The 25,823-nt window shown below is 56.4% G+C and overlaps 1 protein-coding gene across 1 annotated transcript; it reads right to left on the reverse strand.

Annotated features, from left to right (window-relative positions):
* Positions 1 to 237: 237 nt before the first annotated feature.
* Positions 238 to 23,799, reverse strand: tm9sf1 (transmembrane 9 superfamily member 1). Its single transcript, XM_078537701.1, has 6 exons — positions 22,757 to 23,799; positions 18,565 to 19,177; positions 7,417 to 7,602; positions 5,652 to 5,925; positions 2,639 to 3,038; positions 238 to 631 (listed from the first exon to the last, which is right to left on the reverse strand). Exons 1-5 carry the CDS (start codon positions 22,838 to 22,840, stop codon positions 2,645 to 2,647), a joined length of 1,551 nt encoding a protein of 516 aa, XP_078393827.1. The 5' UTR covers positions 22,841 to 23,799; the 3' UTR covers positions 238 to 631; positions 2,639 to 2,644.
* Positions 23,800 to 25,823: the final 2,024 nt, after the last annotated feature.

Here is a 25,823-nt window from a genome sequence, read left to right on the forward strand (position 1 = left end):
TGGAGACTGCCACTCAGACGAGGAGCCAGTAATGAAGAGTGAAAATTAGTTGGTTTTTTTTATTATTAATGATAAAAGGCAGCTGCAAAGGAACAGAGACAGACAGTGACACATACACACACACACGGAGGAGGAGGAGGGAGCACGAGTTTCCCGAACCCGTGCCCCAATCCCAGAAGCAAAAACCGTTTTCCTGAAATCCAGAGGAGGTTGGTAAATTCGGCCAAAAAAAAAAAATAAAAATTCCACGTTCGAACCTCGATGAAATGAACCAGTCGGGGAAGGAGGAAACCAGGAAGACAGGAGGCCACAAAGAGCGAGATGACACTTTGCTGTACAAAAAAAAGAACTCGAACCCCAATTTACAAGCCCGTTTTTAAAGTTTATAAAATTTCTCAACCCTCTCATCGTTTCATAATATTTATAATGTTATACATATTTTACACCGTGCTCCGTGGACTTGAGACCGTGTACACGCTCGCTGGCTGGCTGGCAGGCAGGAGAATAAGAGACAATCCTAGCGTCGAGAATTCCAGAACTTTCCGCAGCCCGGAGGAGCGCCGTTGCGCGGGGGACGCTTCCCTCCCCACTCAGTCTCAGCGACGTCCGCGCTTGTCTGGCTTTCTCCCACCTGTCTCCGGGAAACAAAAGACCATAAGACACAGGACCAGAAATTAGGCCATTCGGCCCATCGAGTCTGCTCCGCCATTCGATCATGGCTGATAAGTTTCTCAACCCCATTCTCCCGCCTTCTCCCCGTAACCTTTGATCCTCCTTACCAATCAAGAACCTATCTATCTCGCTCTTAAATACACTCAATGACCTGGCCTCCACAGCCTTCTGTGGCAATGAATTCCATAGATTCACCACTCTCTGGCTAAAGAAGTTTCTCCTCATCTCTGTTCTAAAAGGTCTTCTCTTTACTCTGAGGCTGTGCCCTAGGGTCCTAGTCTCTCCTACTCATGGAAACATCTTACCCACGTCCACTCTATCCAGGCCTTTCAGTATTCTGTAATCAGATCCCCCCCCTCATCCTTCTAAACTCCATCGAGTATAGACCCAGAGTCCTCAAACGTTCCTCATACGTTAAGCCTTTCATTCCTGCGATCGTTCTTGTGAACCTCCTCTGGACCCTCTCCAGGGCCAGCACATCCTTCCTCAGATACAGGGCCCAAAATTGCTCACAATATTCTAAATGAGGTCTGACCAGAGCCTTATAAAGCCTCAGCAGTGCATCCCTGCTTTTATATTCTAGTCCTCTCGAAATAAATGCCAACATTGCTTTTGCTTTCCTAACTACCGACTCAACCTGCAAGTTAACCTTAAGAGAATCCTGGACTAGGACTCCCAAGTCCCTTTGCACTCCAGACTTCTGAATTCTCTCCCCATTTAGAAAATAGTCTATGCCTCTATTCTTCCTACCAAAGTGCATGACCTCACACTTCCCCACGTTGTATTCCATCTGCCACTTCTTTGCCCATTCTCCTAACCTGTCCAAATCCTTCTGCAGCCTCCCCGCCTCCTCAATACTACCTGTCCCTCCACCTATCTTTGTATCATCTGCAAACTTAGCCAGGATGCCCTCAGTTCCTTCATCTAGATCATTAATGTATAAAGTGAAAAGATGTGGTCCCAACACTGACCCCTGCGGAACTCCACTAGTCACCGGCCGCCATCCTGAGAAGGTCCCCCTTATCCCCACTCTCTGCCTCCTGCCAGACATACAATCTTCTATCCATGCTAGAAAACACATGCACAAGGTAAAACGCACACACAAGGTCAGCACGGTCAGGTTCTCTCCCCCCAAACCCCCTTCTTTCGTGGGACGCAGGGGCGTTGCTGACGAGGCCCCTAGCATTTGTTGCCCCTTCCCCCATCGCCCCCTTGAACTGAGTGGGGCTCGCTCGGCCATTTCAGAGGGGGGCTAAGTTAAGAGTCAACCACGTTGTTGTGTGCTGAGGGGGGGGGTGGAGGTCTGTAGTCTCGTGTAGGCCAGACCGATAAGGACAGCAGATTTCCCCCTTCCCTAAAGGGGAACATGAGTGAACCAGATGGGGTTTTCTTTTTAACGACCATCGATGACGGTTGTCACAGTCCCTGTGAATGAAACTGGCTTCCTAGTTCCAGATTTTATGAATTGCATTTAAATTCCACCGGTTGCCGTGGGTGGGATTTGAACCCGTGTTCCCCCCCCTCCCTCACCCCGCAGAGCATTAGCCCGGGGTCTCTGGATTACTAGTCCAGTCACATTATCATTACGCCACTATCTGCCACACAGGAACAGGAGGAGGCCAATCAGCCCCTCAAGCCTGTTACACTGGAACAGGAGGAGGCCATTCAGCCCCCCTCGAGTCTGTTACACAGGGAACAGGAGGAGGCCATTCAGCCCCTCGAGCCTGTTACACGGGAACAGGAGGGGCCATTCAGCCCCTCGAGCCTGTGACACAGGAGGAGGCCATTTAGCCCCCCTCGAGCCTGTGACACAGGAACAGGAGGCAGCCATTGAGCCCCTCTTGAGCCTGTTGCACAGGAACAGGAGGCGACAGCCACGTTTGTGGCTGGGGTGGGAGATTTGAAGCATCGCGATTCACGCCACCAAGTGGCGGGGGGGGAGGGGGCCGAAGAGAGATGGAATTACCTGAGGTCAGTCCATTTTGAGGTTGACGTAGATGTACCGGATGAACTGCAGCGAGGCGAAGAAGGAGACAGAGCCCAGCATGAGGAAGAAGACGTAGCAGGTGAGGAAGGAGTAGCCGAAGAACTCCAGCGTCTGCACCGTCCCCGACATGTTGGAGCGCTTGAAGTAGTAGAAGACCGAGTAGAGGAACATGAAGAAGCCAGTGGAGCCGGTGCTGAAGACCGAGCGCCACCACCACCGGTAGTCCTCGCTCGACAGCTGGAAGTAGGTCAGGGCGATGGAGATGCAGGCGCTGACACTCAGCAGGATGGCGAAGACAATGAAGAGGATCCCGTATAGCGTGTACTGCTCGCGGCCCCACATGGTGGCGAAGATGTAGTACAGCTCGACCGAGATGGCACTGCAGAGCGGGGGTGAGAGAGAGAGAGGGTGGGTAGAGGAGGAGAAGAGAGAGAGAGCGGGGTAGAGGAGGAGAGAGAGAGAGAGAGGGCGGGTAGAGGAGAGAGAGAGAGAGGGCGGGTAGAGGAGGAGAGAGAGAGAGAGGGTGGGTAGAAGAGAAGAGAGAGAGGGGGTAGAGGAGAAGAGAGAGAGGAGGGGTAGAGGAGAAGAGAGAGGGTGGGTAGAAGAGAAGAGAGAGAATGGGTAGAGGAGAAGAGAGAGAGGGTGGGTAGAAGAGAGAGGGTGGGTAGAGGAGGAGAGAGAGGGTGGGTAGAGGAGAGAGAGAGGGTGGGTAGAGGAGGAGAGAGAGGGTGGGTAGAGGAGGAGAGAGAGGGTGGGTAGAGGAGGAGAGAGAGGGTGGGTAGAGGAGGAGAGAGAGGGTGGGTAGAGGAGGAGAGAGAGGGTGGGTAGAGGAGGAGAGAGAGGGTGGGTAGAGGAGGAGAGAGAGGGGTGGGTAGAGGAGGAGAGAGAGGGGGTGGGTAGAGGAGGAGAGAGAGGGGGTGGGTAGAGGAGAAGAGAGAGGGGGTGGGTAGAGGAGAGAGAGAGAGGGGGTGGGTAGAGGAGAAGAGAGAGAGGGGGTGGGTAGAGGAGAAGAGAGAGAGGGGGTGGGTAGAGGAGAAGAGAGAGAGGGGGTGGGTAGAGGAGAGGGGGTGGGTAGAGGAGAAGTGAGGGGGTGGGTAGAGGAGAAGAGAGAGGGGGTGGGTAGAGGAGAAGAGAGAGGGGGTGGGTAGAGGAGAAGAGAGAGAGGGAGTGGGTAGAGAAGAGAGAGGGGGTGGGTAGAGAAGAAGAGAGAGGGGGTGGGTAGAGAAGAGAGAGAGAGGGTGGGTAGAGGAGAAGAGAGAGAGGGAGTGGGTAGAGGAGAAGAGAGAGAGGGAGTGGGTAGAGAAGAGAGAGGGGGTGGGTAGAGAAGAAGAGAGAGGGGGTGGGTAGAGGAGGAGAGAGAGGGTGGGTAGAGGAGGAGAGAGAGGGTGGATAGAGGAGGAGAGAGAGGGTGGATAGAGGAGGAGAGAGAGGGTGGGTAGAGGAGGAGAGAGGGTGGATAGAGGAGGAGAGAGAGGGTGGGTAGAGGAGGAGAGAGAGGGTGGGTAGAGGAGGAGAGAGGGAGGGTAGAGGAGGAGAGAGGGAGGGTAGAGGAGGAGAGAGGGAGGGTAGAGGAGGAGAGAGAGGGAGGGTGGGTAGAGGAGGAGAGAGAGGGTGGGTAGAGGAGGAGAGAGACGGGGAGGGAAGAGAGGGAAGGGGGGGGAGGGGAGAGAGAAGGGGAAGAGAGAGACAAACAGCGAGAGTGAGGGAAACAGACGGGGAGACAGAGAGTGAGTGAAGAGAAATTCTCCAGACAATTATCCGCTCGCCTCCTCATCCAAAGACTCTGGCGCGGAGAGAGACAGGACTCACGTCAGCCACACACACGCACACACACCCCCTCTCGGGGGGGCAATTAGGAATGGGGCAATGAACGCCGGCCCAGCCACCGAGGCCCACATCCCCGGGGATGAATAAAAGGAAAGTAAACAACTCCCCATTTGGAAACGACAGGCTCTGTATGCGACAGGGAGACCCCGGGGCAGAGTTAACTGGAACGAGCGGGGACGGGCCTACACACACACACACACACACACACATATGTAGAGGGAGGGTCCTGGTACAATTGGCTCCCTGGGTAGGAAGGAGGTGACCACACAGGGTTGGAGCGCCCCCACCACCCAGCTCCAGAGACTCTTCCATCCGGCTCCAGTACTGAGGGAGTGCTGCGCTGTCAGGGGGACTGTCTTCCCCCACCGGAGGTTACAAAGCACCGACCCGGTCTGCCCCCCTCAGCCAGACCCCACCACCCTCTGTTGGAGGCCCAGCCGTACGTGACCCTGGCCCTCACGTTCCCATCTGTCGACGGCCTCCCCGTGCAGAGAGATCACAGTCCTCGTTTGTTTGAGCCCAAAGTGCAACCCCCCCACCATTCATTGTCTCTCCTTTCTCCTCCCTTGTTCGTCCACGGGACTTGGGCATCACTGGCGAGGCCCCCAGCATCCGCTGCCCGTCCCAATTTGCCCCCTTGATCCGAGTGTCTCGCTCGACCATTTCAAGTGGGGGGGTGGGGGGCATGTTAAGAGTCAACCACATCAGCGTAAGGGGTTCTGGAGTCACGTGTAGGCCAGACCGGGTAAGGACGGCAGATTTCCCCCTTCCCTGAAGGGGGACATGAGTGAACCAGATGGGGTTTTTACAACAATCGATGACGGTGGTCCCCATGACTGAAACTGGCTTCCTAATTCCAGGTTTTATGAACTGAATTTAAATTCCACCGGCGGCCGTGGGTGGGATTCGAACCCATGTCTCCTCCCCAACAGAGCATTAGCCCGGGGCCTCTGGGTTACTACTCAGGTGACGTTACCACTATGTCACCGTCTCCCTCCCTCCCCCACTGTCCATTGGCTGTAAAATACTTTGGAACGTCCGCTCTGCTGCGATTCTGACCTCCCACCGCCAGTGGCGCCGCTGGCCTCATTTTTTTCCCCACCGTTTCCCGACAGCTCACGCGGCGTGGTGGGGGGGTGGTGGGTGGAGCAGGGTGAGCACCAACCTGAAGGGCAGGAAGCCGCCGATGGTCATGTGGACGAGGACGCACTTGTACCAGGGCTGCGGCGGGATCTCCCGGGCGATGTTCTTGGTGCGGCAGGGCGCGTCGAAGCCGGTGGCGCTGTTCTTGCCGAAGATGCCGCCGATGACGGTGAGCGGGAAGCCCACCAGCAGCCAGACGGTGAGCAGCAGGAGGATGGTGGTGACGGGCAGGGCGTGGGTGGAGCCGTTGGCCCAGTGCACGGTGTTGATGATGCTCCAGGTCAGGAAGAAGGGAGCTGTGGCGGAGGGGGGGTGGGGAGGAAGAGAAGGATGGAGTGAGAGGCGCCAGAGAGAGAGCGAGCGGCCAATCGGATTCTCGGCGTCCCCTCCGTGAAGCGCCGCCCTATTTGCCCCCCTCCACCCCGAATGAGCGACCAGCCCCTCGTACCAGCGCCGAGATCGCCCGTTCCGGCCCTCGATAGCGTCGGCCAACTCTTATCCACCTCGGCTCATCGGCCGCTGAAACCCTCGTCCACCCCCTTCTGGACTCGACTGTTCCCAACCCGTTCCCGGCCGCGTTCCCGCCCTCCATAAACAACGTCAGCCCGTCCGCAACTCCGCTGCACCCCCCCCTCCGCGTCCTAACTCACACCGAGTCCCGCTTCCCTATCACCACCTTCACCACCACCACCCCCTCTGCCCCCGTGCTCGCTGGCCTACACTGACGGCGCCTCAAATTTCAAGTTCCCCGTCCTCGTTTCCAAATCCCCCTCCCGAACTCTGTAACCCCCACTCCAGCCCTTCCCCCCCCACCACCCTCCAACGGCCCTCCTCGAGATCTCGGCCCTCCTCCGTTTCCGGCCTCTCGAGCGGCTCCACTCCACTCCCCACCCCCCTCCTTCAGCGGCCTGTGTACCCGAGCTCTGGGATTTCACCCCCCTCTCTCCCCTCCTCAAAACCTACCTGAACAGCAACAACAACAACAACTTGTATTTGTACAGTGCCTCCAACGTAATGGAAAGTCCCCCAAGACGCTTCACAGACCAGTTATCAAAGCAAAATCCAGCCACACGAGGGGGACATCAGGTCTGGAGGGGGTGGGGGGGGACCCGAAAGCTCGGGCACAGGTTTTCGGGGAGCGTCTTAAAGGAGGGGCGGGAAAGAGGGGGGGGCGGAGAGGTTCAGGGAGGGTACTCCAGAGCTCGGCAAGGGGCCCAGGCAGCTGAAGGCAGGGCCTCTTTGCTCGAGGGGTTTTTGTTTTGGGGGTGGGGGGATGGGGGTGGGGTGGGTTCGCTATCGAATATCGTTGGGACCGTCCCTTCCGCGCTGGGATCTCTCCAGTCCGCGCTTGACCAAGTGAGGCGTCGCAGACCAGAGCCCACCGCCCCCTCTCTAGGATGGAACTGGGGATCGCCCAATCGAGAGAGAGAGAGAGAGAGAGTGAGGCCCCACCCCCACCTCCGGCTCAACGCACCCCAAACCCCAGTCGGCACAGACCCCGGTGATTGGGGGGTGGGGGAGGGGCAGGAGAGAAATAGAATTTGGGATCTTCCCACCTCCTCGAGCGTCGGGACAGTTTACCGCGGACGTCGGAGAGAACGGCTTCGAACGACAGCTTCCAGGACCAGAGCCGTGTCATCGGCGCCGCCGGGGAGGGCAGCTCGAGGTCACGTCACACACCGACCTCTCACCCCACCCCCGCCGCGACCCCTCGCTTCAGCGGGATGATCCAACCCCAACCCCCCACACCCTCAACCCGCCACCACTCCGCGCAGGCCCGCCCTTACCTGAGAAGAGGCTGGTGGTGAGGACGATGTTCCACACCCACCGCTCGCCCCCGATCTTGCGGTAGAAGTTGCTGGAGATGTAGCCGGAGACGCAGCAGGTCAGGGCGTAGAGCAGGATGGCCGCCGAGTTGATGGCGCCGTGCCGGTGCACGTTGAACATCCCCAGCAGCGCCATGACAATGATGCCTGCGGCAGAGCAGAGAGAACCGGGTCACAAGAGGCGATAGAAAACGGTGGGGTATGGGGGCGCAGGAGAGAGAGAGAGAGAGAGTGCGAGCGAGCTGCCCGCGTATCCGAAGGGGGGGCAAGAGGGGAAGCCGCGTTTGTTCTGAACTCACCCACGGGGTGTGGGCATCTCTGGGAAGAGCTGGCAGGCGCTAACCCGTCCCCCTAACTGCCCTTCCAAAAGGGGTCATTAGTGAACCAGATGGGGATTAGGAAAAAAAAGAGGCGGCGGATTTCCCTTCCCGAAAGGGGACGTTAGTGAACCAGATGGGGATTTTTTTTAGGGAAAAAAGAGGCGGTGGATTTCCCTTCCCGAAAGTGGACATTAGTGAACCAGATGGGGATTTTTTTTTTAAAGGGAAAAAAGAGGCGGCGGATTTCCCTTCCCAAAAGAGGGCATTAGTGAACCAGATGGGGATTTTTTTTAAGGAAAAAAAGAGGCAGCGGATTTCCCTTCCCAAAAAGGGACAGTAGTGAACCAGATGGGGATTTTTTTTAAGGAAAAAAAGAGGAACGACCATCAACACTAATTTCGGTGCCACCATTACCGAGACTGGCTTTTTTTTGTAAATAATTAACTGAATCGAAATCCTCCCAGTTGCTGTGGTGAGGATTTGATCCCTCTGGATAGTGATAGTTCCAGGCTGCTGGGTTACTAATCCAGTAACACAACTGCTATCCTACCACACACCCCCCACCCCCCCCACAAAAACATTTATATACATAATACATATACCGGTGGAGGTGTGGTCATGGAGAATGCAGCACGGAACAGTTAACTGCCAAGCCTTTTGCTCAAATTCAAACCGGTGGCAGGACCGGTCAACTTTGATTGGTCCAGGCGTTGCCCTGGGGAACGGACCAGGGAATGGCTGTTCCCCGAGCTTCTGTTTAGAGGAAAAAAGCGCAATGTGCGGACACGCTCCTCCCTGTCTGCGAAGGATGGGGCCCCGTGGGTGCATATACACGGCTTCCAGCACGCAAACCACACTGCGGGCCCGACCTTTTTGTTATTATTCGTTCGTGGGATGTGGGCTAGCCCAACATTTATTGCCCATCCCTAATTGCCCTCGTTCAGAGGGCACTTTTTTTATTTAAAAAAAAGTCAACCACGTTGCTGTGGGTCTGGAGTCACATGTAGGCCAGGCCGGGTAAGGGCGGCTGATTTCCCTTCCCCAAAGGGCATCAGTGAACCAGATGGGGTTTTTATGACGATGGTTTCATGGTCATCCTGAGGCTTTTAATTCCAGATGTTTATTGAATTCAACTTCCACCATCTGCCTGGGAGTGGATTCGAACCCGGGTCCTCAGAGCATCACCCTGGGGGGGGGGGGGGGTCTCTGGATTACCAGCCCAGTGACAGTACCGCTACGCCGCCGCCTCCCATCCCCAAATTGGTTTTCAGTCTAATTCTAAGCACACTCAGGAGGGGGGTTTAGCAAGTGTTGGTCCAATCGCGGAGTCACGGCTGGCGCCGCACACCACGCTTTTGAGTTTTGCAAGCATGGTGGCCGGTTGGGCACGGTCAGTGATTTGCCATGCCGCGAACGGCTGCTCGGCACGAACCGCCGGTCGTCGGGAGGCGCGGGCAATCCGGGCGGTTTCCCGTCCCATGCCGCATCCCCCACGGCAGCTGCCTCCACCAATCGGGGTCCATTTGACAACCAGTCAGCGCGTGCTCTTCTCATGCAGTATAAATTGTTGTTGTTTCCCCCCCCCTTTACCGTTGGGCATTTCTGACGGGTTGTCCTGATGAGTACAAGACAAAAAGCTTTGGTAGAATGTCTTTTTTTTTCCAGCAATGTACAGGAACCGAGTTTTTTTTTGTGGGGGTGGGTGGGGGGGGGGGGGGGGACTAGTGGGGGAGAGAAGAGGGCGCCATTCATCTCTCAAGCCTGCTCTGCCGCTCGACGAGATTGGGGGCAGCAGGGCGAGGAGCAGGGAAGGGCAGAGGCATTAATTTGTGGGGGTTGGAGTGGGATGGGGCAGGGCGGGAGGGAAAGGTACTCGGCGGGGGGGAGAAACGAGAGGAGGGCCACAGGAAACCAAGAGGAGACGGCGGTAAAGCCCCTGCTCCGAGTTGGGCGGAGGGAGTTTGATGGGTAAAGGTATGTGGTGGGAGTGGGGCAGGGGACGCCTTGGGTGCAGAGAGCTGGCTGAAAACGTGCACAGAAGCGCGCACACAGGGTGGCTCAGGTTTACACAGGAGCCCGGCGGGGGAGAGGGGGGTTACATCCTCTTCGGAGGAGGATGCAGGGCTCTGAGCATGCTCGGAGAGCGGCTGCTGCTGCTGTCCTCTGTGTGTGTGTTTGTGTGTCCCTCTCTCTCTTGTTTATCAGGAGAGAGAGAGAGAGAGACACACACACACAAGGGCAAGCAGGCAGATCCGTGTTCAGAAACCAGTTCCGCCAGTTTACAACAGGCCAGATTTTGGTGGCGATTGCTTTGCAAACAGTCAATGTGACTCACACCAGCTGGCGAGCAGCTCAGGGCTGTGAGCGCGAGCAAAGAATCATTTTAAAGACAGCTAACAGCGTTTCGAGGGCTGGAATAGGAAGGGGCTGGGTGGAGGGGGGGAGAGAAGAGAGATGGGTCACCGTGAAGTTATGCTTCAGCTGCAGGGGGCACACCCGGGAAACCGTGTTCGGGTTCCGGTCACCGGGAAAGGGCCTATTGGCCCCGGATTAAGGGAGCGGAGCAGACTCGCTAGATTAAAAGCGAGGTAGGGGAGAAGGCTGTGAGCGAGCGGGCAAAGATCTGGGGAACGGAGCATAACGCGGGGAAAACGTGAAACTGCTCGTTCTGGGCAGGAGGAATAGAAACGAGGACGAGGATGAGAATGAAAAAGCGGCGCGCGACCTTAAATGGTGAGAGACTGCAGAGCTCGGAGACGCAGAGGGATCTGGGTGTCCTAGTGCATGAATCACAAAAAGGCCAGTACGCAGATGCGGCAGGTAATTAGGAAAGCGAATAGGATGTTATTGTTTTATGGCGAGGGGGAATTGAATACAAAAGTAGGGAGGTTATGCTTCAGTTGTACAGGGCACTGGTGAGACCACATCTGGAGTGCTGTGTACAGTGATGGTCACCTTATTTAAGGAAGGATGTAAATGCATTGGAAGCCATTCAGAGAAGGTTTACCAGACTAACACCAGGGATGGGCAGCCTGTCTTATGAGGGAAGGTTGGACAGGCCGGGCTTGTATCCGCTGGAGTTTTAGGAGAGTGAGAGGCGACTCGATTGAAACCTTTAAGATCCTGAGGGGGTCTTGACAGGGTGGATGTGGAGAGGATGTTTCCTCTTGTGGGAGAATCTAGAACCAGGGAGGGGTAGTCATTGTTTAAAAATAAAGGGGTCGCCCATTTAGGACGGAGACGAGGAGAAACTTTTTCTCTCAGAGGGCGGCGAGTCTTTGGAAATCTCTTCCTCGAAAGGCGGTGGGAACGGAGTCTTGGAATATTTTTAAGGCGGAGCGGGATAGATTCTTGATAAGTGAGAGGGGGGTGAAAAGTTATCAGGGGGGAGGGGGGGTAACGTGGGGTCGAGGTTACAATCGGATCGGCCGCCATCTTGTTGAACGGCGGGGCAGGCTGGAGGGGCCGAGTGGCCTCACCCTGCTCCGGAGAACGATCCTGGGGTTCGATGGGTTAATGGATGGGCGCAGGCTGCACAGAGTTGGCTTTGTGTTCCCTCGGGTGTAGAGGATTAAGGGGGTGGGGGGGGTGGAGATGGTGGGAGGAGGTGATCTAGTCGAGCTGCTCAAGATCGAGCCACAGAGCGGTGTGGGGCACAGCAGGCGGCCGATCTGCCCATCCAGTCTGTGCTGGCACTTCCGAAGAGCGACCAGGCAGCGATGCCCAAGTCCCGTGAAAGATCCCCACACAAAAAAAAAAGCCTCAAAAACAACAGGGGTCCTGGTACCGAACCTCAGGGGGTGAGGGTAGGGGCGGGAGGGAGGGAGGGAGTTCAGAGATGGGGGGTAGTAGGACGAAAGAGAGGTGCCGCTCCCTTCACCTGTCAGCGTCTCGTTGCAACCTCTCCCCACCCTGCCCTGCACGGGAATTCGGCGCTGCCCAACTTCAGTGCCGTTGGCCAGCGTCAATGGACAAGCCTTCGTCCACAAGTCACTTCCAACGATGGTGGAAAACCGTGGGGCCCAGGTACAGATGCCCAGTCCCGGGCTTCTCCCCGAGATGGAGGGGGAGGAAGACGAGGAGGAGAAGGAGGAGGAGGAGAAGCCGCGGCCTGGTCCACTTTCCCGCCCGCTCCCCATACCCCCTCAGTCCGCCCCCCACCCCCCCTACGTGCCCCAACCGACCTCGGTCTTGGACATACTGAGCGCTCGCGGCTCACCGGGCTGGAGGGTTCCGGAGATCCGCAGCCTTCCAAGCGGAGAAATCCCCCCCCCACCACCCACCTGCCCCTCAGTCGGAAATGGCCGACACCTTAACGCCGAGGCTGTGCCCTCCCCCCTGTTCTAGATTCTCCAGCCAAGGGGGGGAAAAACAGCCCTCGCGCACCTACTCTGTCAAGCCCATCAAACAATTCAGCGAGAGCCCCTCCCGTTGCTCTAGGCTCCAGTGGACATGAGCCCCGTTTGCCTGCAAACCTCACAGCCAATTCCCTAAGCTCATAAACTGACTCCGATTCCCCACACACGCAATTTTAACCATAGGAGAATCTAACCATCGCCCCCTTGACGTTCAATGGCATTACCATCACTGAATCCCCCCCTACTATCAACATCCTGGGGGTTACCATTGACCAGAAACTGAACCGGACCAGCCATATAAATGACTATGGCGGAGGCGGGTTGCCTCACATCCTTTAAAAAGTACCTGGATGAGCACTTGGCATGTCCTAACATTCAAGGCTATAGGCCAAGTGCTGGTAAATGGGATTAGGTAGGTTGATTAGGTGTTTCTCATGTATCGGTGCAGACTAGATGGGCCGAAGGGCCTCTTCTGCACTGTGAGATTCTGTGATATAAATACTGTGGCTACAAAAGGTCAGAAGCCGGGAATCCTGCGGAGACTCACTCACCTCCTGACTCCCCCCAAAGCCTGTCCACCATCTACAAGGCACAAGTCAGGAGTGTGATGGGACACTCCCCCCACTTGCCTGGATGAGTGCGGCTCCCACAACACTCAAGAAGCTCGACACCGTCCAGGACAAAGCAGCCCCTGCTCGATCGGCACCCCATCCACCAACATTCAGTCCCTCCACCACCGACGCACAGCGGCAGCAGTGTGTGTACCATCTACAAAATGCACTGCAGCAACTCGCCGAGGCTCCTTCAACAGCACCTTCCAAACCCATGACCGCTACCATCTAAAAGGACGAGGGCAGCAGACGCACGGGAAACACCACCACCTGGAGGTTCCCCTCCGAGCCGTTCGCCATCCCAACTTGGAAATATATCGGCCGTTCCTTCACTGTCGCCGGGTCAAAATCCCGGGAACTCCCTCCCTAACAGCACGTTGGGTGTACCTACACCAAGGGACTGCAGCGGCTCAAGGCAGCGGCTCACCCACCACCTTCTCAAGGGGGTCAATTAGGGGGATGGGGCAATAAATGCAGGAATCCACGCCCCATAGAAAAAAATAAGGAAAAGGATCAAGAATTGAGAACCAGGGGCAAACGCATTGAAGGTGACCGGCAAACAAAGCAGACAGGAAAAGATATTTTACACAGCGAGCGATTAGGAGCTGGAGCTGCCCAAGAGTGCAAACGAGGCAGATTCAGTCGTGGCTTTCAAAGGGGAATTGGACAGTTATCCGAAGAGGATAATGATTGGCAGGGCTATGGGGGTGGGGGGGGGAGGGGGGGTTGGGGAGATGTGGGGAGCAGGACGAGCTCTCGCACGGAGAGACTTTGGAGCCCACTGGCCCCCTCCTCTCTGCCGCAACCATTCTACGGTCACGCAAGGCCACATAAATAACATCGACAGATGCTCCCACGGGTATAGAGAGGTTTGAGTGGCCTTCTACATGAATCACAAGGAGTTAGCACTGCAGGTACAGCAAGTGATTAGGAAGGCGAATGGATTGTCTGTCTTTATTGCAAGGGGAGCTGGCGGTATATAAGTCGGGAAGTCTTGCTACAACTGGACAGGGCTCTGGAGAGTCCGCAGCCAGAGTACTGCGAACAGTTCTGGTTTCGGGTCTCCTTACTTAAGGAGGGACGTACTTGCGTTGGAAGCCATTCAGAGAAGGTTCACTGGGCTGATTCCCAGGATGAATGGGGGTTCGTCTTATGGGGAAAGGTTGAGCAGGTTGGGCCGGTACCCATTGGAGTTCAGAAGAATGAGAGGGGATCTTATTGAGACAGATAAGATCCTGAGTGGGGGGGAGAGGGGGTTTGACAGGGTGGATGCTGAGAGGATGTTTCCCTCTCGGAGGGGCGGTGAGAGAATCTAGAACGGGGTGGGGGTCACAGTTTAAAGATAAGGTGGGGGGGTGGTTCTCCCATTGAAGAGGGAGACGAGGAGGAATTTCTTCTCTCAGAGCGGGGGTCAGTCTGTGGGATTCTCTCCCCCACCCCCAGAGAGCGGCGGAGGCCGGGTCACTGATTATATCCGAGGCCGAGTTAGACAGAGTTTTGATCGACGAGGGGAGTCGAGGGTTATGGGGGGAGGGAGGGACAGACAGGAAAAGTGGAGTTGAGGCCACAATCAGACCAGCCGCGATCTTATCGAGTGGGGGGAGGGGAGCAGGCACAATCAGATTAGCCACGACCTTGTCAAACGGTGCTCCTGCTCCTAGTTTCTTGTGTAACCCACGTTAATTACCTCCTCAAAAACCTCAGGCCGCTTCCACCTTCCGCTCCCTGAAGGCTGACGGGAAACAGCTGGAAGCGGGAAGTGTGCGCGTGTGGTCACAAATCTGTGCCAATTTTTCTTTTTTTTTGTGTGAAGGGCAGGGCATTGAAGAGAAGATTTTGACTAGAAAGGGCGACAGTCAAAAGTAAACTTCCGAGGAGAGGAATCGGATGTGTATTTAACAGGCAAAAGCATAAAAAGAACATAAGGAGTAGGCCATTCGGCCCCTCGAGCCTGCCCCGCCATTCAAGAAGATCATGGCTGATCTGCCCCAGGCCTCAGCTCCTCTTTGGTGCCAGCTCCTCATAGCCCTCAACTCCCCGATATTTCACAGATCTGTCTACCCCCTCTTTAAATACTTTCAGTGATCCAGCCTCCACAACTCTCTGAGGTAGAGAATTCCAGACATTCACTACCCTCGGAGAGAAGAAATCCCTTCGCAGTTCAGTTTTAAGTGAGCACCCCCTTATTCTGTAACAATGTCCCCCTAGTTCGAGACTCCCACGCTAGTGGAAACACCTTCTTGAACATCTACCCCGTCAAGCCCCCTCAGAATCTCGTACGTTTCGGTAAGATCACCCCTCATTCTTCTAAACTTCTTAACCAATAGTGGCCTAACCTGTTCAGCCGTTCTCAATAAGTCAACCCCTTCATCCCAGGGATCAGCCGAGTGAATCTCTTTTGAACGGCCTCCGGTGCCAGTATATCCTTTCGTAAATACGGGGACCGAAACTGTACGCGGTACTCCAGGTACGGCCTCACCCACACCCTGTACAGTTGTAACAAGGCTTCCCTATTGCTAAACTCCAACCCTCTAGCGATACAGGCCAAAATTCCACTTACCTTCTCAATTACTCGCTGCACCTGCATGTTAACCTTTTGTGTTTCATGCACAAGGACACCCAGATCCCTCTGCGCTGCAGTTTCTTTTTTTGGAGTCGCTCTCCATTTAAATAATAGTCTTCCTTTTGATCCTTCCGGCCAAGGTGCATGACCTCACTCACACTTTCCTACATTGAACTCCATCTGCCAAGCTTTTCCCCACTTGCTTAGCCCAAGATTTGAGTAAAGGGGCAGAGATGTCTTGCTGCAATTGTACAGGGCCTTGGTGAGACCACACCTGGAATATTGTGTGCAGTTTTGGTCTCATTACCTGAGGAAGGATGCTCTTGCTATAGAGGGAGTGCAGCAAAGGTTTACCCGACTGATTCCTGGGATGGCGGGACTGACATATGAGGAGAGATCGAGTCGGTTAGGATTATATCGGCTGGAGTTCAGAAGAATGAGGGGGGATCTCATAGAAACCTATAAAATTCTAACAGGACTAGACAGGGTAGATGCAGGAAGGATGTTCCCGATGGTGGGGGGGGGGGAGTCCAGAACCAGGGGGGTCACAATCTGAGGATACGGGGTGGACCATTTAGGACTGAGATGGGGAGAAATTTCTTCACCCGGAGAGGGGTGAGCCTGTCGAATTCGCTACCACAGAAAGTAGTTGAGACCAAAACATTGTATGTTTTCAAGAAGGAGTTAGATGTAGCTCTTGGGGCGAAAGGGATCAAAGGGATATGGGGAGAAAGCAGGAGCGGGGCTATTGAGTTGGATGATCAGCCACGATCATAATGAATGGGGGAGCAGGCTCGAAGGGCCGAATGGCCTTACTCCTGCCTCCTACGTTTCTATGAGATTCCTTATGCCCTCACCACGACATGCCCTCCTCCCCACCTATCTTTGCCATGTGTGACGGAGGGAGGGGTGCAGGTAAGCGTGGATGAGCTGGCAACGAGATCCAAGGCAGGAGGCGCTAAGACGCACGGAATCACAGGAGAGTTTACGGCACAGAGAAAAAAAAAGAGGCCACTCGGCCCCTCATGAGCGCGCCGGCCAGGAAATGAGCCACCCAGCCCTCATCGCCCTTGCCAAGCGCCTTTTCGATGAGCTGAGGGTTTCTGCCTCGACTGCCCGGGTTCGGGCGGAGAGTTCCAGACCCCCGCCCACCCTCTGGGGCGAAAAACGCTTTCCTCACCTCCCCTCTAATCGTCCGACCAATCGCTTTTAAACCTACGCCCTCAGAGTCCATGACCTCTCTGCTCCAGGTGAATAGGCCCTTCCCATCCCATCTCCAGGCCCCCTCCACATCTCAATCAAATTTCCTCCTCAGCCTCCTCTGCTCTGAGGAGAACTGCCCCAGCGCCCCCCCCTTCAATCCTCCATCCTAGCTGCAATTTTCCAGCCCTGGGAACATCCCTCGTGAATCTCCTCCGTACCCTCTCTCTCTCTGGAGCAGTTACATCCTCTCCGCGATGAGGTGACCGAGAACTGCACACGGTACTCAAGTTGTGGCCCAACTGGTGTTCTGTACAGTTCCGGCCCAGCCTCCCTGCTCTGATATTCTACGCCTCGGCTGATAAAGGGAAGGATCCCACGTGCCTTCTTAACCGCCTTAAATCGACCAGTCCCCAGTGTCCCAGCGGTCTCTCTTTAAATGTGCTCGAGATACATAATCAGTCAATGCTCCCCCTCCGCCCCCCCCATTTAAGCTTGACTTTCACAACACAATTAAGAACTCCTCCAGTGTCCCAGCGGTCTCTCTTTATACGTGCTCAAGATACATAATCAGTCAATGCCCTTGCCCCTGTTTATGCTCGACTTTCACAACACAATTAAGAACTCCTCCAGTGTCCCAGCGGTCTCTCTTTATATCCACTGTCAGGGATCTGCGGACATGTCAGCCGTGGTCTAATTCGGCGGCAGGAGAGGGTGGCCTTCTCCTGCTCCGACGACGGGTCCGATCAAGAGATTTGGGACCAGCGCAGCGGGAGGCCAGGTGGCTGCCTAGCATTCCAGGCGGAGCAAGAGTCGGCAGGGAAGGGTGTCTTGTGACGAAAGGTGAGACAGGTTAGGCCTATAGCAGCGGGAGTTAAGAACGAGCAGCAGTCTTATTGAAATATGATGCTGAGGGGGCTCGATGCTAATGTTACGTTAATTGTGGGGAGGGGGGGTGGTGGGAGGGCATTGACTGATTATGTATCTCGAGCACATATAGAGAGACCCCGCTGAGACACTTGAGGGGTTCTTCATTGTGTTGTGAAAGTCAAGGATAAACGGGGGGGAGGGCATTGACTGATTATGTATCTCGAGCACATATAAAGAGAGGCTGCTGCGACAGTTTTTAATTGTGTTCTTAAAGAGTTAAGGATGAACAAGGGGAGTGGTATTGATTGATTATGTATCTCGAGCACATAGAGACCCCGCTGGAACACTGGGGGAAGTTGGCCAGTACGAGGCAGACAATGCTGCATTCTGTAAATAAACGGGCTATCAAGATAAGGGTTTGCGCCTGGTAGCATACCTCATCATCTTGCTTGGGATCCAAATAACACCCGACAGGGTAGATGCTGAGAGGATGTTTCCCCTCATGGGGGAATCTAAAACAAGGAGGGGGGCAGAGTTTCATAATAAGGCTTCTTCCATTTAAGATTGAGATGAGGAGGAATTTCTTCTCTCAGAGGGTTGTTAGTCTATGGAATCCTCTTCTCCCAGAGAGCGGTGGAGGCTCAGTCATTTAATATATTCAAGGCTGATGCAGATTTTTGATCAACAAGGGAGTCAAGGGCTACTGGGAGAAGGTGGGAGACAGACAGGAAAGTGGAGTTGAGGCCACTAACAGATCAGCCATGACCACCAACGCCCCAGTGTCCCAGCAGTCATTCTTTATATCTGCTCAAGGTGCATAAGTCAGTCGATGCCCTCCCCCTGTTCATCCTTAACTTCGCTATCCTCTCAGCACCTACCCCGTCACGTATTAAACGGGTCGCAAGCAAGGTGGTGAAGTATAATATCAGACGCAAACCCTTTTCTCGAAAGGTTTATCTACAGGATGCAGTTTCCTCTGCCTCTAAACTGCCGGCTCTCCCGGCGGTCTCTCTTTATATGTGCTCAAGGTACATACGTCGATCAATGCCCCTCCCCCCTGGTTTATCCACGAGTGACGCAGCAGGCTCGAAGGGCCCCTGCTTCTCACGAGCTTACCACGTAACGGTGTTGTGGGGCAACCACCTCCTCCCACCGTCCCCCCCAAACCCACGTCGCACGGCTCTCACCTGTGCCCAGGGCCAGGAACTGGGCGCCGACCCCCAGGACGGAGCAGAGGAGGCTCTTGTGGGGCGGGAAACGGAAGACGTCAGTGTGGATGATCTTCCAGCCGTTGTCGGCCTGGTCGAAGTCGTCGGCGCCGCCGCCGCCGCCCTCCTCCTCCAGGTTGTAGCGGGCGAAGTCGTTGCGCAGCACCCGCATGAGGATGATGACCACGAAGCCGGTCAGCAGGAAGACCAGCACCATGGAGTTGATGATGGACAGCCAGTGGATCTCCAGCGTGCGGGGGAAGAAGCCGGAGTCGCGCAGGCGCTCGCCCCGCCGCTCGTAGGGGAAGCTGGTCTCGTGCCAGTAGACGCCGTAGGTGTGCACCATGCTGGCAGGGGCCCGCAGCTCGTCCAGGCTGTGGGGCTTGGCGTCGCGCACGCTGACGTTGGCGTGGATGATCCGCTCGCCGTTGTACTCCACGTGGAAGTCCAGGTGGGTCCACAGGCCGATCTTGTGGGCGTGGGGCAGGAAGCCGCTCTCCTCCAGGTAGCCCACGAAGCCCCGGATGGGGATGTCATCCAGCACAAACTCAAAGTAGTACAGCTCCTCGATGGCCTCCTTCAGCTCCTCGATCTGGAGGGTGACGGGGGTGGGGGGGTGCAGAGAGGGTGGGGGGGGAGACAGGCCGTTAAGAACGGAAAGATACAACGGGAGGGAGGCCATTTGGCCCCTCGGGCCTGCTCTCCAAACCACCCCCCCCCTCCCATTCGATAAGACTGTGGCTGATCTGATTGCGGCCTCGACTCCACTTTGCTGCCTGTCCCTCCGCCTCCCCTACAAACCCTCGACTCCCCCATTCGATAAGTCTGTGGCTGATCTGATTGTGGCCCCAACTCCATTTTCCTGCCTGTCCCTCCTCCCCCTCCTGCCCCATAACCCTCGTCGATCGAAACTCTGTCTAACTCGGCCTCGGATATATTCAGTGACCCGGCCTCCGCCGCTCTCTGGGGGGGGACGGGGAGAGAATCCCACAGACTGACCCCCCCCCCGCCCCCGAGAGAAGAAATTCCTCCTCGTCTCCCTCTTCAATGGGAGACCCCCCCCACCTTATTTTTAAACTGTGACCCCCCCTCGTTTTAGATTCCCCCCCTACCCCAACGAGGGGGGAAACATCCTCTCAGCATCCACCCTGTCAAACCCCCTCTCCGCCGCCCCTCAGGATCTTATCTGTCTCAATAAGATCCCCTCTCGTTCTTCTAAACTCCAATGGGTACCGGCCCAACCTGCTCAACCTTTCCCCATAAGACAAACCCACCCTTCATCCCGGGAATCAGCTGAGTGAACCTTCTCTGAACGGCTTCCAGCGCAAGTACGTTCCCCACCTCCCCCCCCAACTTAAGTAAGGAGACTAGAACTCTACGCAGTACTTCGGCTGCGGACTCACCAATGCCCCATACAATTGCAGCAAGATTTCTTTATTCCCGTACTCCAATCCGCTTGCGATAAAGGCCAACATGCCATTCACCTTCCTGATTCCTTGCTGTGCCTCCACTGTAACTTTCTGTGTTCCGTGTACCAGCACACCCCAGCCCCTCCGAACATCAACACTTACACGTTTCTGAGCTTTTAAAGAACATTCTGCCTTTTTTTTTATCCCTACGACCCAAGCGAATAACCTCGCACTTGCCCAACATTATACTCCATCCGCCATCTTGTTGGCCGCTCACCTGACCCCTGACCCGTTCACATCTCTTCGCAGCCGCTCTGTGTCCTCCCCACAGCTTACCTCCCCACCGAGTTTGGTATCATCAGTGAATTTAAATACATTGCTCTCTCTCTCTCTCTCCCCCACTCCAAGTCATTAATATAGATTGCAAATAGCTCAGGCCCCAGCACTGAACCTTGCGGCACTCCACACTCCACTCGTCACTGTCTACCAACTTAAAACACACCGACACTCAAGAGAGAGAGAGAGAGACACACACCGACAGACAGTGCTGGGTTAACGCGCCCACACTCGAGGGACAACCACCTACAGACACATTGTTTTCTGTCTGTTACCCAATCCCCCATCGTTCTAACATACCACCCCCAACTCCACGAGCCCTTTACTTGCCCGTTAACCCGTTTGTGCGGCACCTTATCTGTGGGGAATCCAGGTCCGCCACATCGAGTGTCGCTGGAAGGAGACATGTTGAGGCTTTTCATCTTGTCCTCACCAGGAAACTCCACAAGAATGCCAATATATGAGGGGAAAGGAACAATTTACACTGTGGGTGAAGAGATTGCGCCAATTGGTTGGCAAGTGGTCTGATTGGTAGAGGCGTTGCCGTCGAGAATGCACCATTGACGGTAACTGACAGTTAACTGCCAAGCATTGTTTGAAATTTGAAACAGGCAGCTTGAGCCTGTGCTCACAAGGAGCCTGTTTCAGCTAAACAAACTTAAGTGACAGCCATTCGCTGACTCATTCCTCAGGGCAATGCCAGAGTCAAGCTGCCTCTCACTCCCCCTGTCCTCCCCTCCCCACACACACACACACCTTTGCCCCTCCCCTCCCACTGCCCCCCTACCCCTCCTCCCACTCCATCCGCCCCTGAACCCCCTCTCACCTCTCCTCTCTCCACACTCTCCTCCCCCGCCTCCTCCGTCGCCCACCCCTCTCCCCACCTCCTCCGTCGCCCACCCCTTCCTCCATCGCCCACCCCTCCATCCTCCGTCGCCCACCCCTCCTCCCCTCCCTCCTCCGTTGCCCACCCCTCCTCCCCTCCCTCCTCCGTCGCCCACTCCTCCTCCCCTCCCTCCTCCGTCGCCCACCCCTCCTCCCCTCCATCGCCCATCCCTCCTCCCCTCCCTCCTCCGTCGCCCACCCCTCCTCCCCTCCCTCCTCCGTCGCCCACCCCTCCTCCCCTCCCTCCTCCGTCGCCCACCCCTCCTCCCCTCCCTCCTCTGTCCCCCACCCCTCCTCCCCTCCCTCCTCCGTCCCCCACCCCTCCTCCCCTCCCTCCTCCACCCCTCTCCCATTTCCCACGCCTCCACCACCCTCTCCCACCCCTTCCCCCTCTCCCACCCCTCTCCCACAATCCTCCCCCTTCTGCCTCCTCCTCCCTCCCCCCCTCCTCCTCCTCCTACCCCACCTCCTCCTCCTCCTCCCTCCTCCTACCCCCTCCTCCTACCCCCACCCCCTCCTCCTCCTACTCCCGACTCCCACCCCTCCTACCCCCTCCTCCTCCTACCCCCACCCCCTCCTCCTCCTCCTACCCCCACCCCCTCCTCCTCCTCCTACCCCCACCCTCTCCTCCTCCTCCTACCCCCACCCCCTCCTGCTCCTCCTACCCCCACCCCCTCCTGCTCCTGCTACCCCCACCCCCTCCTGCTCCTCCTACCCCCACCCCCTCCTCCTCCTCCTACCCCACCTCCTCCTCCTCCTACCCCCTCCTCCTACCCCCTCCTCCTACTCCCGACTCCCACCCCTCCTACCCCCTCCTCCTCCTACCCCCCACCCCCTCCTCCTCCTCCCTACCCCCACCCCCTCCCCCTCCTCCTACCCCCACCCCCTCCTCCTCCTCCTACCCCCACCCCCTCCTCCTCCTCCTACCCCCACCCCCTCCTCCTCCTCCTACCCCCACCCCCTCCTCCTCCTCCTACCCCCACCCTCTCCTCCTCCTCCTACCCCCACCCCCTCCTCCTCCTCCTACCCCCTACCTCCTCCTCCCCGCCCCCTCCTCCCCGTCCCCTCCTCCTCATCCCCGCCCCCTGCTCCTCCTCCTCCCCCTCCTCCTCCTCCCCACCCCCTCCTCCTCCACCCCACCCCCTCCTCCTCCTCCCCACCCCCTCCTCCTCCTCCCAACCCCCTCCTCCTCCTCCCAACCCCCTCCCACCCCCTCCTCCTAACCCCCTCCCACCCCCTCCTCCTAACCCCCTCCCACCCCCTCCTCCTAATCCCCTCCCACCCCCTCCTCCTAACCCCCTCCCACCCCCTCCTCCTAACCCCCTCCCACCCCCTCCTCCTAACCCCCTCCCACCCCCTCCTCCTAACCCCCTCCCACCCCCTCCTCCTAACCCCCTCCCACCCCCTCCTCCTAACCCCCTCCCACCCCCTCCTCCTAACCCCCTCCCACCCCCTCCTCCTCCTCCCAACCCCCTCCTCCTTCCACCCCCACCCCCTACCAAGCCCCTCCTCCTTCCACCTCCACCCCCTACCCCCCTCACCTGCTGCGGATCCAGTTTCAGGTCGCACAGGACCTTCTTGCTCTGGTTGCGGCGGAAGGACAGCTGGTAGAGGCTCTCGGCCATGCAGCGTCGGTCCAGCACCTCGACGAGGCTCAGGCTCTTGTGGCGGACCCTGTCGGGCCGGCAGACGGGCAGGCGGTAGTAGTGGTAGGTCTCCTGCGGGTTGTGGTAGGGGCCCACCTTGTTGACATAGAGGGTGACGGGCTCGCCGAACTGGTAGCGGCCGCCGCCGCCGCCGCCCTGGGCCCAGCCCAGGCCGAGCAGGATCAGCAGGAGGAGGGAGAGGGGGAGCCATGGGGCCGCCGCCGCCGCCGCCGCCCGGGAGCGGGGGACCAGAATGAGCGACCCCCAACCGCCGCCATCTTGGAACCTAGCAACCCCGCGCCGGAAGTGAGGGGTGAAAGGGGAGGGGGGTGTAAAAGGTCAACGTGTCACCGGAAGTCGACCGGAGGTGGTAACCCCACAGAAGTGAGGAGGGGAGGAGAGGTCACCATCAGACTGGAGGTGGGAGGGGGAAAGGTCACCAGCAGACCGGAAGCGTGAGTGGGGAAGGTCACGATCAGACCGGAAGTGGGAGCGGAAAACCTCGTCTACCCTCCCCCCACCCCCTTCTGATGACGGATGTAGGGAGGGTGAAAGGTCATGACTCCGCCGGAAATGGACGCGGCTGCTGCCACTGTCTTCTCTCTGATCGGGAAAAGGGCTGAGCTCGAGCGTCCCAGCTTCTCAATTTAACACGATCGCTGCAGGAGGGGGAGGGGGGAGCGGTTGTTGGTTGGTTTTATAACAATAAATAAATGATTCGTCATTTTTCAACAGGCGCCGCCGAGGACGGCGATGTGCCACGTCACCATTGGAAAGTGGGACTTTCCGGGGGGGGGGGGGGGGTGGCGGGATTCTGTCCGGTCGGTCGGATTCCCGAGGGTTTTTGACCTTGGGGTTTTCGAGTTTAATTTGAGGACTTCCACGGGCGGGTGGTTGTTTATGTTCTAAGCAGAGGGTTTTAAGTCGTTATCCGCCTGATGAGCGGAGGAGGAGGAGGAGGAGGAAGGAAAGCACCTTCCGGTCTGCCGGTGACGTCACTTCCTGGAGACGGAGTCGACCCTGACGTCACCGGCGGGGTGTGGTTTAAACCATTGACCAGAAACTCAACTGGACCAGCCATATAAATACTGTGGCTGCAAGAGCAGGTCAGAGGCTGGGAATCCTGCAGAGAGTCACTCACCTCCTGACTCCCCCCAAATCCTGTCCACCATCGACAAGGCACAAGTTAGGACTGTGATGGGACACTCCCCCCCCACTTGCCTGGATGAGTGCGGCTCCCACAACACTCGAGAAGCTCGACACCGTCCAGGACAAAGCAGCCCCCGCTCGATCGGCACCCCATCCACCAACATTCACTCCCTCCACCACCGACGCACAGTGGCAGCAGTGTGTGTACCATCTACAAGATGCACTGCAGCAACTCACCGAGGCTCCTTCGACAGCACCTTCCAAACCCATGACCGCTACCGTCTAGAAGGACGAGGGCAGCAGACGCACGGGGAACACCACAACCTGGAAGTTCCCCCTCCGAGCCACACTCGCCATCCGATCTGATCTGAGAGAGGGGGGTGCGGAGAGGTTTAGGGAGGCTCAATTCCAGGCAGCTGAACCATAAGACATAGGAGCAGAAATTAGGCCGTTCGGCCCATCGAGTCTGCTCCGCCATTCGATCATGGCCGATAAGTTTCTCAACCCCCATTCTCCCGACTTCTCCCCGTAACCCTTGATCCCCTGACCAATCAAGAACCTATCTATCTCGGTCTTAAATACACTCAATGACCTGGCCTCCACAGCCTTCTGTGGCAATGAATTCCATAGATTCACCACTCTCTGGCTAAAGAAGTTTCTCCTCATCTCTGTTCTAAAAGGTCTTCCCTTTACTCTGAGGCTGTGCCCTCGGGTCCTACTCTCTCCTACTAATGGAAACATCTTCCCCACGTCCACTCTATCCAGGCCTTTCAGTATTCTGTAAGTTTCAATCAGATCCCCCCTCATCCTTCTAAGCGCCATCGAGTGTAGACCCAGAGACCTCAAACGTTCCTCATATGTTAAGCCTTTCATTCCTGGGATCGTTCTGGTGAACCTCCTCTGGACCCTCTCCAGGGCCAGCACATCTTTCCTGAGATACGGGGCCCAAAATTGCTCACAATATTCTAAATGTGGTCTGACCAGAGCCTTTTAAAGCCTCAGCAGCGCATCCCTGCTTTTATACTCTAGTCCTCTCGAAATAAATGCCAACATTGCATTTGCCTTCCTAACTACCGACTCAACCTGCTAGTTAACCTTAAGAGAATCCTGGACTAGGGCTCCCAAGTCCCTTTGCACTCCAGACTTCTGAATTCTTTCCCCATTTACAAAATAGTCTATGCCTCTATTCTTCCTACCAAAGTGCATGACCTCACACTTCCCCACATTGTATTCCATCTGCCACTTCTTTGCCCATTCTCCTAACCTGTCCAAATCCTTCTGTCGCCTCCTCAATACTACCTGTCCCTCCACCTATCTTTGTATCATCTGCAAACTTAGCCAGGATGCCCTCAGTTCCTTCATCTAGATCATTAATGTATAAAGTGAAAAGTTGTGGTCCCAACACTGACCCCTGCGGAACTCCACTAGTCACCGGCCGCCATCCTGAGAAGGACCCCCTTATCCCCACTCTCTGCCTCCTGCCAGACAGCCAATCTTCTATCCATGCTAGTACCTTGCCTCTAACACCATGAGCTCTTATCTTACTGAGCAGCCTCCTGTGCGGCACCTTGTCAAAGGCCTTCTGGAAGACCAAGTAGATAACATTCATTGGCTCTCCTTTGTCTAACCTACTCGCTACCTCCTCAAAAAATTCTAACAGATTTGTCAGGCATGACCTCCCCTTGATGAAACCATGCTGACTTTGTCCGATTTTGCCATGCACTTCCAAGTATTCTAAAATCTCATCCTTAATAATGGACTCTAAAATCCTACCAACGACCGAGGTCAGGCTAATCAGCCTGTAATTTCCTGT

This window comes from Cetorhinus maximus, unplaced genomic scaffold (assembly GCF_964194155.1).
Source record: "Cetorhinus maximus unplaced genomic scaffold, sCetMax3.hap1.1 HAP1_SCAFFOLD_2852, whole genome shotgun sequence".
NCBI classification, from domain to species: Eukaryota; Metazoa; Chordata; class Chondrichthyes; order Lamniformes; family Cetorhinidae; genus Cetorhinus; species Cetorhinus maximus.

Bases quoted from the DNA above. Each gene is read 5' to 3' on its own strand.
- tm9sf1 (XM_078537701.1), bottom strand. From the start codon at position 22,840: ATGGCCGAGAGCCTCTACCAGCTGTCCTTCCGCCGCAACCAGAGCAAG. The intron at 19,178-22,756 runs GTGAGGGGGGTA...GTCACCCTCCAG, and splicing joins TGAAACTGGATCCGCAGCAG to ATCGAGGAGCTGAAGGAGGC. The intron at 3,039-5,651 runs GTTGGTGCTCAC...CCCGCTCTGCAG, and splicing joins GGCGGCTTCCTGCCCTTCAG to TGCCATCTCGGTCGAGCTGT.